The 12,125-nt window shown below is 35.4% G+C and overlaps 3 protein-coding genes across 4 annotated transcripts; 2 read left to right on the top strand and 1 right to left on the bottom strand.

Moving 5' to 3' along the window:
- Positions 1-1,121: 1,121 nt before the first annotated feature.
- Positions 1,122-3,321, top strand: LOC105689145 (homogentisate 1,2-dioxygenase). The gene is made up of 8 exons (XM_012405956.4): positions 1,122-1,344; positions 1,431-1,566; positions 1,644-1,777; positions 1,843-2,029; positions 2,093-2,272; positions 2,357-2,580; positions 2,665-2,791; positions 2,867-3,321. Exons 1-8 carry the CDS (start codon positions 1,327-1,329, stop codon positions 3,202-3,204), a joined length of 1,344 nt encoding a protein of 447 aa, XP_012261379.2. The 5' UTR covers positions 1,122-1,326; the 3' UTR covers positions 3,205-3,321.
- Positions 3,322-3,745: 424 nt separating this feature from the next.
- Positions 3,746-9,081, top strand: LOC105689131 (uracil phosphoribosyltransferase homolog). Of its 2 annotated transcripts, XM_012405940.4 has the most exons (7): positions 3,746-4,061; positions 4,178-4,220; positions 4,523-4,672; positions 4,736-4,880; positions 5,208-5,338; positions 5,604-5,667; positions 7,952-9,081. In XM_012405940.4, exons 1-7 carry the CDS (start codon positions 3,922-3,924, stop codon positions 8,008-8,010), a joined length of 732 nt encoding a protein of 243 aa, XP_012261363.1. In that variant the 5' UTR covers positions 3,746-3,921; the 3' UTR covers positions 8,011-9,081. The 2 variants fall into 2 exon arrangements, with proteins under 2 accessions (XP_012261363.1, XP_012261364.1); XM_012405941.4 differs by lacking the exon at positions 5,604-5,667 and having other exon boundaries at positions 3,748-4,061.
- LOC105689132 (SH3 domain-binding glutamic acid-rich protein homolog) lies at positions 7,555-12,087 on the bottom strand. Its single transcript, XM_012405942.4, has 5 exons — positions 11,892-12,087; positions 10,678-10,860; positions 10,454-10,603; positions 10,343-10,383; positions 7,555-10,257 (listed from the first exon to the last, which is right to left on the bottom strand). Exons 1-5 carry the CDS (start codon positions 11,934-11,936, stop codon positions 10,044-10,046), a joined length of 633 nt encoding a protein of 210 aa, XP_012261365.1. The 5' UTR covers positions 11,937-12,087; the 3' UTR covers positions 7,555-10,043.
- Positions 12,088-12,125: the final 38 nt, after the last annotated feature.

Raw genomic sequence — 12,125 nt, 5'->3', positions numbered from 1 at the left:
CTCATTGGTTTCGAAAACCGCCCATTATAATTTCTTATGCCGTTGTATATCTGCCTACGATGTACACAGGTATTACAAGATATATTTAATAAAAACTACCAGCCACAACAATTATCAACGTAATTGTCTCTTTTTATGGCAGTCGCTATATTGAGCAATCAGCCGAATAACCCCAGCCGGGTAAAAACTCGTCAATTATTTAACGCCTGACGAAGCTATTCAGCACCTCCTGTATACCGTCAACAGCAGCTGGCGACTGATTAGTGATATTCAAGTAATCGGGCCATCGCGAGTAAAAAGCGTGTGAAAAAGGAAAAGAAAAGATTCTCGCTTTCCTCTCGTCGACCTTGACCGACCGAAGGAAGCAAGCGAAGGAAGGAAGTCAAGTATATAGCTTTTGTTGCGCGATCTCCAGAGTTATAATATTCCCCCAGGTTCTGGTAACCGCGACTATCAAAAAAACGAAAGTTGAAATCCCTGTCCCGGAATCAGCTGAAGGGCCCAATAACGACGCAGCCGATGAATTCACGAATGAAAGAAAATGTGTTGGAAAAAAAAAAAAAAAACTTTCGGAGACCACGTCCGAACGGTAAACAAAATTTATTTACATTCGCATGTTTTTTTTTTTCTTCTTGCACGAAGCACCGGTTCCAGATGACCGAAATGGAATCGACGCATGCAGAATAAGAGATGGCGTACGTTTGGAAGCCACTGCGTACGGAAAGCTTGATATCTTTTTCTTCTGTTTGTTGTAGGCTAACTGTAAAGACTCCTATCGACGCGCCGTTCTGCTCCTCTTCTTTCTCCCTCTCTTCATCCACAATTTATTATACTCGCAGAGCTGGTTGAAAGAGGCGAGAATATATTCCAAGCAATTATCATACAGGATTAGATCGATCTATCCAAAAATCATTCGCTAATCTTTCAATTATCGTAATTATGGAAATGTATAGGATAAAGTGCATAGGAAGATTCTCAATTATATCATATACCGAACGAATGTGCTGTGTAATTGTTTATAAGTTAGAAGCGTCTTCTTTATCAGTGGTAATCATGTGACGAGGGGCTCGTCAGTCGACGTCGTCACTGCGGCAATTAATTTAAAACGAAGGCGTGCGTGATATCAGGAGCTGGAAGCGTGCAAAACCTGTCGCGGATGGTCGCGCCTTCAAAAACGAGTCATTTGATTGGGTGGAAAATCACCTTATAAACACGATTTGCATAAATTCTATCTTGTTGACACGAGCTTAAGGTCATACGACGTTTATAAAATGGTGTACGAGACATAGGATCTCTTATTCAGTGAAAACCTCTTCGATCGTGATCATGAGGGACGAACTTAAGGTATAGCTATACATATCCACATTTATACCCAACCGAATCTTCGTCAAAACCAAATACTGCATCAAAACTTTCCTTCAATCGAACAGTACCTCACCGGCTTCGGATCAGAATTTTCCAGCGAGGACGAACGCTATCCAAATTCTCTGCCCGTTGGTCAAAATAATCCACAAAAATGCCCTTACGGGCTGTACGCGGAACAATTATCTGGAACCGCCTTCACAGGTGATTATGTATAATATCAGAACCATTGGTAATAACGTAGATTAATTAGTATAATTAATTTCTCATTTCCTATACAGCACCTCGACTGGAGAACAAAAGAAGTTGGCTTTATCGGATCAGACCATCCGTAGTGCACGAACCATTTGTTCTCATTAACGATGCCGCACATTTGACGCACAATTGGGATGCGATTCCACCAAATCCAAATCAGGTTTGGAGTAATTCTGAAGAATTACGATTCTCTAGCGTTGAATTTCCATTATCTTTTTACAACAGATGCGTTGGAAACCGTTTGACGTACCCACTCGACAAGATCCCGGAGTCGATTTCGTTCAAGGTCTTCATACTGTCTGTGGAGCCGGAGACGCCAGAGTACGTTCTGGAATCGCGATCCATGTTTATCTCTGCAATGCTTCAATGCGCAATAAAGCCCTTTATAATGCAGACGGTGACTTTTTGATCGGTAGGTTTTCAAAAATGTGTACTTAGGACTCTTATGACTAACAATTCAGAAGTTGTTTTTTAGTACCGCAACTTGGTTGTTTGCAAATAACGACGGAATTTGGAAAGATGAAGGTTGATCCCAACGAGATTTGCGTTATACAACAAGGGATGCGTTTTTCGGTAACGGTTCTTGGCCCATCGAGAGGGTACATTCTAGAAGTATTCGACAATCATTTTCAGTTGCCCAATCTCGGACCTATAGGTAAGTTTTTGGGTCTCTCGAGATCCACAAGGTCTTGTTATAAATATAAAAGTGAGGATTTGCAATTCCTTTCTCGTCACTCAGGTGCCAATGGGTTGGCCAACCCTCGGGATTTTCTTACGCCGGTAGCCTGGTTCGAAGATCGCGAAACTCCGTTTACGATAATATCAAAATATCAAGGGAAGCTATTCGCAGCTTCTCAAGGTCACAGTCCTTTCGACGTGGTAGCCTGGCATGGGAATTACGTCCCCTACAAGTATGATCTAGATCGTTTCATGGTTGTGAACTCCGTATCCTTCGATCACTGCGTTAGTATCATCAATTAGCGAGTATTTTCATCTGCTTAGAGCACTGAACGAGACGAAAAGCGATAAAACTTTCACTCCTTTTAGGATCCCTCCATCTTCACCGTCCTCACTTGCCCGTCAAATAAGCCTGGTACCGCCGTTGCTGACTTTGTGATATTCCCACCGAGATGGTCAGTCCAAGAACACACGTTTCGGCCTCCATATTATCACCGTAAGTACGGTTGGAAATCTTCCACCCACAAAATCTCAGAATACCTAATTGGTATTATACATTTTATCCACCTAGGAAACTGCATGAGCGAGTTCATGGGGTTGATAAAGGGTCGATACGAGGCGAAGGAAGAAGGTTTCCAAGCCGGAGGTGCTTCTCTGCATTCGATTATGACACCGCACGGACCAGATACCGCGTGTTTCGAAGGTGCTTCAAACGCGGAATTGGTTGCTGAAAGAATAGCTGATGGCACCCAAGCCTTTATGTTCGAATCCTCTTTCAGTTTAGCTGTAACCCATTGGGGTGAGCACACCAGCCAGAAACTTGATCCAGATTATTATCAATGCTGGCAAAATCTGAAGAAACATTTTGACCTGAAAGCTCTCGGAGAAAATTTACCAAGCGATGATTGAAATGCATTGAGTTGCAGATATTACATACAGAAAGAGCACCCATCGCGTTTCCCGACGTGAAATGATACTTCTGAAAATTTTGTATAATGAGTTTGATCAATAAATCATGCCACAACAGTCGAATTTTTCTTCAATTTGGTCTCCTGTATAGAATATGCAGATATGTTCATCAAATCATGATGAAAGACTTAATCTCTATTTTCAATCACTATCTAAGAGAACTGCTAACGAGTTGCCGTATAAATGATTCGTACTTCTTTCTATCCCCTGCAAAAGAAAGAACTTGATTTTTTTCTTCATTCTCAATATGAAATCGAAGCCACATGCTTTTGTCCTCTTTCAAATTATATCGCGGCTAAAATGCCGAATATTTTTTCGATGCTGTTTTATCAACCACCCGAACAAGAATAAAAGGAGAAAAAACTATTACACTAGAGTGCAGCACGAACTTTATCATTTAGTGGCGTCACCTTGAAATTTATTCTTGAATGTTAAGAGACAGCTTCTGATTCCTTCCACTTGAATCTAAAATTTTCTTCGGGTAGTTTGTATTCATGTGCGATTAGTTAGAGACTAAAATTCACGAGGAAAATGTGAAGAAAAGTCGTGAAAAGTCGGAGTATACCTGCGCATATGTATGAGTACAAATTGCATTCGTGCCATTCGGGAATCGTACGCGAAGTCCTACGGTATAGGAGTAGTATGCAATAAACCAATATGGGAAGTGGAGACACGGCAACTGTGATAAAAAAATTGTCGAATGATTGTAATGAAATTAGCGAAGAATTTGGTCCAAATTTAAAAGTTTTACCAACAAATGATCAAGTTAAAGAATTGCAAACAATATTACGTGACAAGTAAGTAATCATTTGTCAGCAAAATAATATAATGCCGGATAACCATTGAATTCTCGTTCAGAGCACATGGCATCATGAAATTTTATTACAAATTATACATTTATCCTTCATTACAGAAATACAACGAGAAGTGATTTTAAATTCTACGCAGATCGCTTGGTGAGAAAACGAATGTAACATTAAACATTATTAATATTATATTATATGAAAAATATACTTCTTTCTGGGTATCATCAAATCTGAAGTTTGATTACCAATTCGGATTATGAAAACAACTCTCAACAACTTGTTGCCCCCCACCAAAATGATCATTCATAAGATTAGGAATCATGTATTTCTATACACAAGAATTAGATATATTAATAATTATAATAATAATCACAAACTAACGAGTTATAAAATATTTGTTCTGAAAATCATACCTATCGATAACGATTACTGATTCGCTATATTATTTGCAGATCAGACTAGTTATAGAGGAAAGCCTTAATCAATTACCATTTTCAAAATGCACTGTAACAACTCCGACTGGTGCAAAGTACAAGGGACTCAAATATCAGAAGGGTAACTGTGGAGTATCTATAGTCAGGAGCGGAGAAGCCATGGAACAGGTATTCATTCAGCATAGTATCCTCTGTTTATTATGTAATTGACACAAATCTGTATTATTTCAGGGCTTGAGAGATTGCTGTCGAAGTATCAGGATTGGAAAAATACTTGTTGAAAGTGATGTAGACACTCACGAAGCAAAAGTAGTTTATGCAAAATTCCCTGATGATATATCTGAGCGAAAAGTTCTCCTAATGTATCCGATTATGAGTAAGTATTTGTCTCCAATTTGCGATTAAGTTAATCACCAAGAATTTGAGCTGTAGACCTCTGGCTTCAGACTGATAAATGCTATTATATCATTCAAATTAAGTACTGCATAAGTGCAGGATATATATGACTAACTGATTAAATTGGGATTAAATATGTTGCTATGACCTGGTTGCTTTGATATTTATAAATTGTACCAACAGATAAAAGTCCTTGATACTTCATCTCAATAAAATTACAGCAGATCAATCTTTCTCTAATATAACGCAATGCCAAAGTTGGCTGACAATTTAATACAGTAACTCATGAATTATTCTCTATATTAAGGTACTGGAAACACTGTGATAAAAGCTATAGCTGTATTAAAAGAACACAATGTGTTGGAGGAGAATATCATCCTCTCTAATTTATTCTGCACACCATTTGCTGCCAAAACTCTAGTCACTGCCTTCCCTAAGGTAGGTTGATTCAATATAGGTAATGTGAACAACAATTCTTCAACTCATAGGTTCAAAATAATAAATACATTCCATGAAGAAAAAAATAATATGTAGGATGTGTCCATTTATTTCTTTAAATGTGTTTAACGTAAGATCAAGTTATAGGATTTCGTGACGTTTTTAATCTAGAGTTATTGATGCGTTTGCATGTAGTACGGAATAATAATTGATTATGAATTGAATGAATTCAAATAAAGACACGGAGTTGGATTGCACTTTACAGATGAAGATCTTGTCCTCGGAAATTCACCATGTCGCCCCAAATCACTTTGGACAAAAGTACTTTGGTACGGATTAAAAACTGTTTTTACTTCTTACAGAATGAATTTACGATAGGAATTATATCCAGAAAAAGAGAAGAAAAAAACGTAGATTTACTTGTGAACAAAATGAACCACCAATGGCTTAAAATTTCATATTTTCCCACAATTTACTATTATTGCCCCAACAATCAATACAGTGCTACCTCAAACAGTTGAACGCGTCAAAATGCTTGATCGTACGAACAGTATACCTATCTTTATGAAATTTGTGCTCCTAGTAGGTTCATTTTCGGCGACAAATATAAGTCTACGTGTCTCACTATTTTTCGTTAGTATATATGAACGTGTGATGTAAATTAGGTATCACAAATTCTAGTACCTTGTTAGTACCTCGGTTTTTTTTATCTATTTTATATTATTTTGATTATTTACATGAAAAAAAGGCACATCTAAGCCGTTAATATTCGTAGGAAAAGAATGCATTACATGTATATCATTCTCACATGTCTTCTCATCTTCATAGATACCACTGTAAATATGGCTTACAATTAATCATCACAGCATCTCTGCATTCAGAGCTTTAATGTTTCCTGTGAATTTCCGTGAACAGAAAATATATTGAATGATTATTTCTGTAATCGCAATGATTGATGTAAATAACATAGTTTTTTCAATTTATAGGTCAACATTTATTAATACAATATTGCATCATAAAATTTTAGATCAACCTATTCGTTCTTCAGAATCTCCATCAGTACATAATAATGATTCTAAACCAGTAAAATACATGCCTTACGCCATTTTCTTCAGACTAACAAGGTACTGAATTTAAAATTTCAAGGAACCTATATAAATTTTGTATTATTTGATCTTATATTAACTGAACTTATTAACTGAATATTGTATAATCTGTTTTACTTGTTTATCTAACATCTCGGTATACAGTAACAAGTATACCTTGAAATCATGGCATAATATTATTAGAAAACAGAAAAAAAAGTTATTATAAATAATTTATTGGATGATAATTTAAATGAGGATTTAAATGTTGATATATTTGGGAAAACCAGTTTCCCTTGAAGTAAATACACGCTATTTCTAAGGTGATAAAAAAGTCCCTCTAGCCACCTTTCGAAAGCAAGGCATTTAGGAGAAACAGTACTGGTACAATAATCTCAATGATACAAAATTTGTGGGGGATTATTTACCTCCATAGCAGCTTTTCCCGTAAATTCGACGGATGAATTCCCTAGTTTTCACCGCTGTTAGCTTTCCCCAGGTAAATAATGAAATAGCAATCCTATACTTCATATCCTTTGCATAATAACCGACCCGCATTGAATCCAATGGTGTAAATGATGACGTTTGCTTTATTGATGGGATTACTTTGTGGTATAAATTACGTAATAGATTCACAGCATATATGTACTTAAGAACTTGTGGATCAATGCTTTTTTTCTGCAATTTTAAGAGTCGAGTAAAACAAAATTAAAATGTAGTAATAATATTGCAACGTACTCATCTGAATATTATATCCTTTCAACAATCATGCATGAACCATAAGAGCCTTAACAACCTCAATGGCCTTACGTCTGTAGAGACTAACGCATTTAATTACGTGATTTTATTCTTTCCATGATAAGGATACTTTGATTGATATTGCAAGTTCTCTTGTACAATTACAGTTATTAATTGCTGACGCCTAGATCTGGTATAGCATCTACCTGAAAAAGAACGCACATGCATAATATATCATACATATTTGTGTAAACACTTATTTGTACTTACAACTTCTTAGCTGCTTACGACATATCTGTTTTCTCTAAGGGATAATTTTTTTTTTTTTAATTTATTCAAATGTAATTATATTGAAGAAACCCAACGCGGCGTATTACTATAATACAGGAGACATATAAGCGAATAGAATTTATTGTGAATGATTTATAATAAAAACATAAGTACGACAAAAAAAGAAAATAGCGAAATACTTAGATGTATAGGCATATGATATTCATGAAGATATTTTAATCGTTGTATTTCATTCGAATTAGCAGAATTTTTTTCCATTTTCAGAACTTTTTTTTCCATGAGTAATAAATTTTCGTTTCAGAACAACCATTTCAATGCGATTGCCATACAAAATTTAGGCATCTTCTTGAGAAATAAGTAATATTATTAGATAGGAGAAATGTAGTAAGTTCCAGTGCACAATTATTGAGGTAGAAGAATAATTATGTGCAATACTTGAACCATGGTAGAAAATGTATTCGGAAATTGTCAAAAACGAGTTCACAATTATTGTTTTCAGGATGCGCATATCATGGTGTGGCTGCAGGCCCTTCAAGCGCACCAAAGAAAAATGTTTGAAGATTCTCTTTGATACATCCGATATTGCCCTTTTATAATTTACACACAAAACAAATAGTTTAGATGGTACATTATTGCGAGAATTTGGCTGTAGCTTATTTTGTCGCGTTATTCACACGGATTTCAAGGGTGCGAAACTAAATGTATATCTCGCGCTGATAAGACTAACAAGTAGAAGTAAACATAGTCGTATAGATAAATGAAAAAAAAAGTTTAAAAAATTTTATATTTTATTAAGATTATGGATTAAACAACCACTTGAATTTTTGACAGGATATTTAGATATTTAATAAATAACATGTAATATTAATTTCTGCACTTCATAACTTATCAGGTATATGAAATATGAACGTGGCCTTGAAAGTATATTTTGGGTGAACAATTCCGAAATTTCATCTATCAATAAGTAATAAACCTTTGGGATATACGCTAACGATTTTTTGAAACTGTTCAATTGATGTACAAATTATTCAAATAATACACGTGCGAATAACAGTAATCCCCATAACAGATAAAACATATCAAATGTGTGTTACCAATATATTTTTTACAAACTCTACGCCTTTCTTTGGAACACGATATGCATTTCACAAATTTTCAGTATTTATCATAGGATCTGGATACATTTAAATGTATTGCACAAGCCAGACGATATGCTAACAAAAAAAAAAAAAAAAAATATATAAATAAAGGCATGAGTGGGATGCAAAAGTAGGAAAAAAACACCTGGCATAAAAGGAGATAATTGAAATCAATTAATATCGTAACTATAACTTGCAGTTGAAACAATTAATTCTATGAATAACGTAATGAAGGAAATGTCTTGATGGCCATACACTTATGTGAATAACGTTATGAAAATTGTGAAATAGGCCTTAAAATACATTTTGAATTAATATCAAAATGCTATTATTATACATTATGTAAAAGATTACTACAATTAAATTACTATGTCACTTTTGTAAAGAAGTACTAAAGCTACACTCTAACTCGATGTTTGAAAACGAAGATGCGAAGATTTCTAATTGTATACAATTCAAAAAATTCAAAATAAATATAATTCTCAAAATATCAATATGCAAAAGCTAGACAATTTTTTACGCGGATTGCATGATACTTCATATGAGAAATCAATGATATTATACCAGCGATAGCACCATATAGTGGTATGCCTTCATTCATGCAATGATTATTATATCCGGTTGTTCGAAAATAAATGTAATGCCTGTTTTCATTAACAATATCAATATTCCGTTTAACTATAATTATAGTGAGCGTATATGCATGAAAGGTTCATGTCGCAAATAATCATGACATAGTGTAATAAAACTGTTTGGCTAATTCATAATTACTCTACTGGAAGCAACTCTCAATGGTAGATGGCTACAAAAAAATATGTCATTCCAAAACCCAATAAAGTTTTATCATTGACGTAGCGCGAGTGAAAACAATAACTATATTCCAACCATAACCAGGTAAAGAATTCTTCCAGTTCCAAATAAATTGGCCAAAATGTAGTTAACTTTACCAAAAATGAGCCATGCTGAAGCGAAACAATAAGATTAAATGTTGATATTAAAGTAGCGTGTGTTATGCACTCTTCGTCATCGTTTCGACTCAGAGAGTTTCAAATTGTATAAATTCTGGGTTACTCATATCTCTGGATCTATTTCCGAATATAAAATCGGAGAAAGCGCGAAAAAAAAGTTCGATGAAATAAGGATTTTACCGCAAATATTTCTCAAGCGATTCGCATAGTTTCTAAATCGACATATTTGAACAAAAAAAGGAAGAACTTACAGCTAATTTCAACAGTCGGTACCCAAATAATGACTTTTAATTACCTTTTAAGCTCCATTCTTCCGCTCATTTATGCATAAACTTGGCAGTAGTAATTCCTTTGGCCTTACCTGCTTCATAAGCATTAATCATATAAGCATCTAGCAACAAAGAGTCCATGACAAAAATAAACGATGTTTAAAAAATTCTTTTCATAAGCTATTAATTTATATCGGACTTTGCCCTCGAAATATTTATTCTTCCTTCGCCTGATCATCGGACTTTTCTTCATTTTTATCAGCCGCATCATCGGCGGATTCGGTATTTTCTTCATTCGTGTCTTTCGTTTCCTCTTCGCTCGGTTTCGGCTCTTCTAGTGATTCGTTCGAAACAGCTGTCTCGTTTTCCGGTACCTCAAGTTCATTTGCTTCAGGCTCTTCAACTGTTGAAGGTCGCCTTTCAGCAGTGCTGAGATTGAAAGAAAAAATCGTCAAACCGACCGTAGAGTGTTTGCGCGGCTATAAAATGCGTCGTCTAATTATCATGTGCCTACCTTTCGGGTTCAGTCGTTGCGGCAGCTTTTTCTATAGAAGGCTGTAAAAGATAATTCCATAATCATTTTCACCTCAATTCATTGTGATATCGCAATTATATCTATACGTACTTCTCGGCTAGATGTGTTTCCATTCTGCTGAAGTTCTTTAGGTGGAGATTTGCTCCCAAGTGTAATTTCTGCAGTGCTGATTGCAGGTGTAACTTTTAGAAATTTTTCTAATTCATCAATTTCATTCGCCAAATCAAATTCATCGTAATCCTAGAATTTATTACTTTTGGTAAACAATTCATCTCGCAAATAATACCAGGGATGTAATGAATTAATCTGATTACCCCGCAATATTCGTCGTCATTAAATAATTGGGGTGGTAATGGATGTTTACTATCTCTGGCGTTACTATTGGTCTGCATAAATTCTTTTTCGGCTTCCTTTCCGGGTTCCGTGATATCTGTCACTTCGTAAGGTACATTTTTACTTTCCAGGATCATCAGCACTCGCTGTTGCCTTTTTTTGACCTACAATAAAAGATTGATATGGATATCCGCTTACATTTCTGAACGTTTATTTGAAGGAACGTTTGAAAAAGAACGGGGTATAGCACATCTATTCGATCGCTTCAAACTTATAAAAAAACGAGATAGCGAGAAAATTAAAGGTCAATTAGGATGACTTATTCGCAATTAAATTTTTTAAATCCTTAGTTCAAATGAACGGTCAAAACTTTAGATGCATATATGGATATAGGAAAACAAGCAGGTCAAACATAAAACGATAAAGTATAACTAGTTCAAGATTACATGATAATCGAACAAAAATAAACCACGCAATCTCTTCTTGGACTAGTGAGAATAAGGTGATTTTTTTATTTCAGCTTTCCGGTGCGTGGTTCAACTAATTAATGAGAAACAATTATAATTCACGAAGGGGATTGCAGGATGCAATTGGTTATAGGATTGGTGTTGCAAAAACGTTCAACTGCATTACTATGATGAGATTATTATCAATCGACTTTGGAAACAATAATTATCTCAAAGTACGAAATCGTGACTCGCAGGTACCTATCTGTATAGCTTTTTCAACACCACAAGAGTTAATGCATGATAAAAATGTTTGCTCTCAGTGAGTAATTCTTCAAACCAAAAGGTGATATCATGATATCTACAACGCAATGCTCTTATAAATAAAACTACGATGAGAGGTAATCGACAGTTATTACAAAATCTGTTTAATTAAAAAAGTTTATTGAAATCAGATTTCGAATAGCTGACAATTGATCGAGTATTAGGTACTGAATTGTGATTCATTGTGTAACTTAGATCGTAGGCAGGAAGGAGATAGACAACCGGCGGTATGAATCCAAGACAAATAATGACGATGTTTATTAATAGCGATTAATTGGCGTTTGGTAAATATTGTTGTTGGGTAATTTGATATATTGGCGACAGGTATGCATCACCAAATGTCATAGAGCAACACTAAACGCGATAGGCTAGGCACTGCCCAAGGTCTAGCTGATTTTTGTGTACTCCGTTATTCCGGCACTCACTTCCTTATTTCCGCTAATCCCCGATATGTAAACCTTGACGACCATCGCTGCTCAGTTACTTCACTTTCAATTAGCACTGTCAACTTTCGATTAAAAATAATTGCTTCTTAAATGGTTGGTAAATAAGTCAGCGGCGGAGAACAATTTTAGACAACTGCTGGTTATGGGCTGGCTGACGGTGATCTTCGCTCTCTCTTCCTCTCTATCTCTTGTGCCTAGGATACTACGTCACGT

The sequence above is a fragment of the Athalia rosae genome, chromosome 2 (assembly GCF_917208135.1).
Source record: "Athalia rosae chromosome 2, iyAthRosa1.1, whole genome shotgun sequence".
In the NCBI taxonomy this organism is placed as follows: Eukaryota; Metazoa; Arthropoda; class Insecta; order Hymenoptera; family Athaliidae; genus Athalia; species Athalia rosae.
The sequence above is the reverse complement of the archived record's forward strand: the minus strand, read 5'-3'. Positions and strand labels throughout refer to the sequence as shown.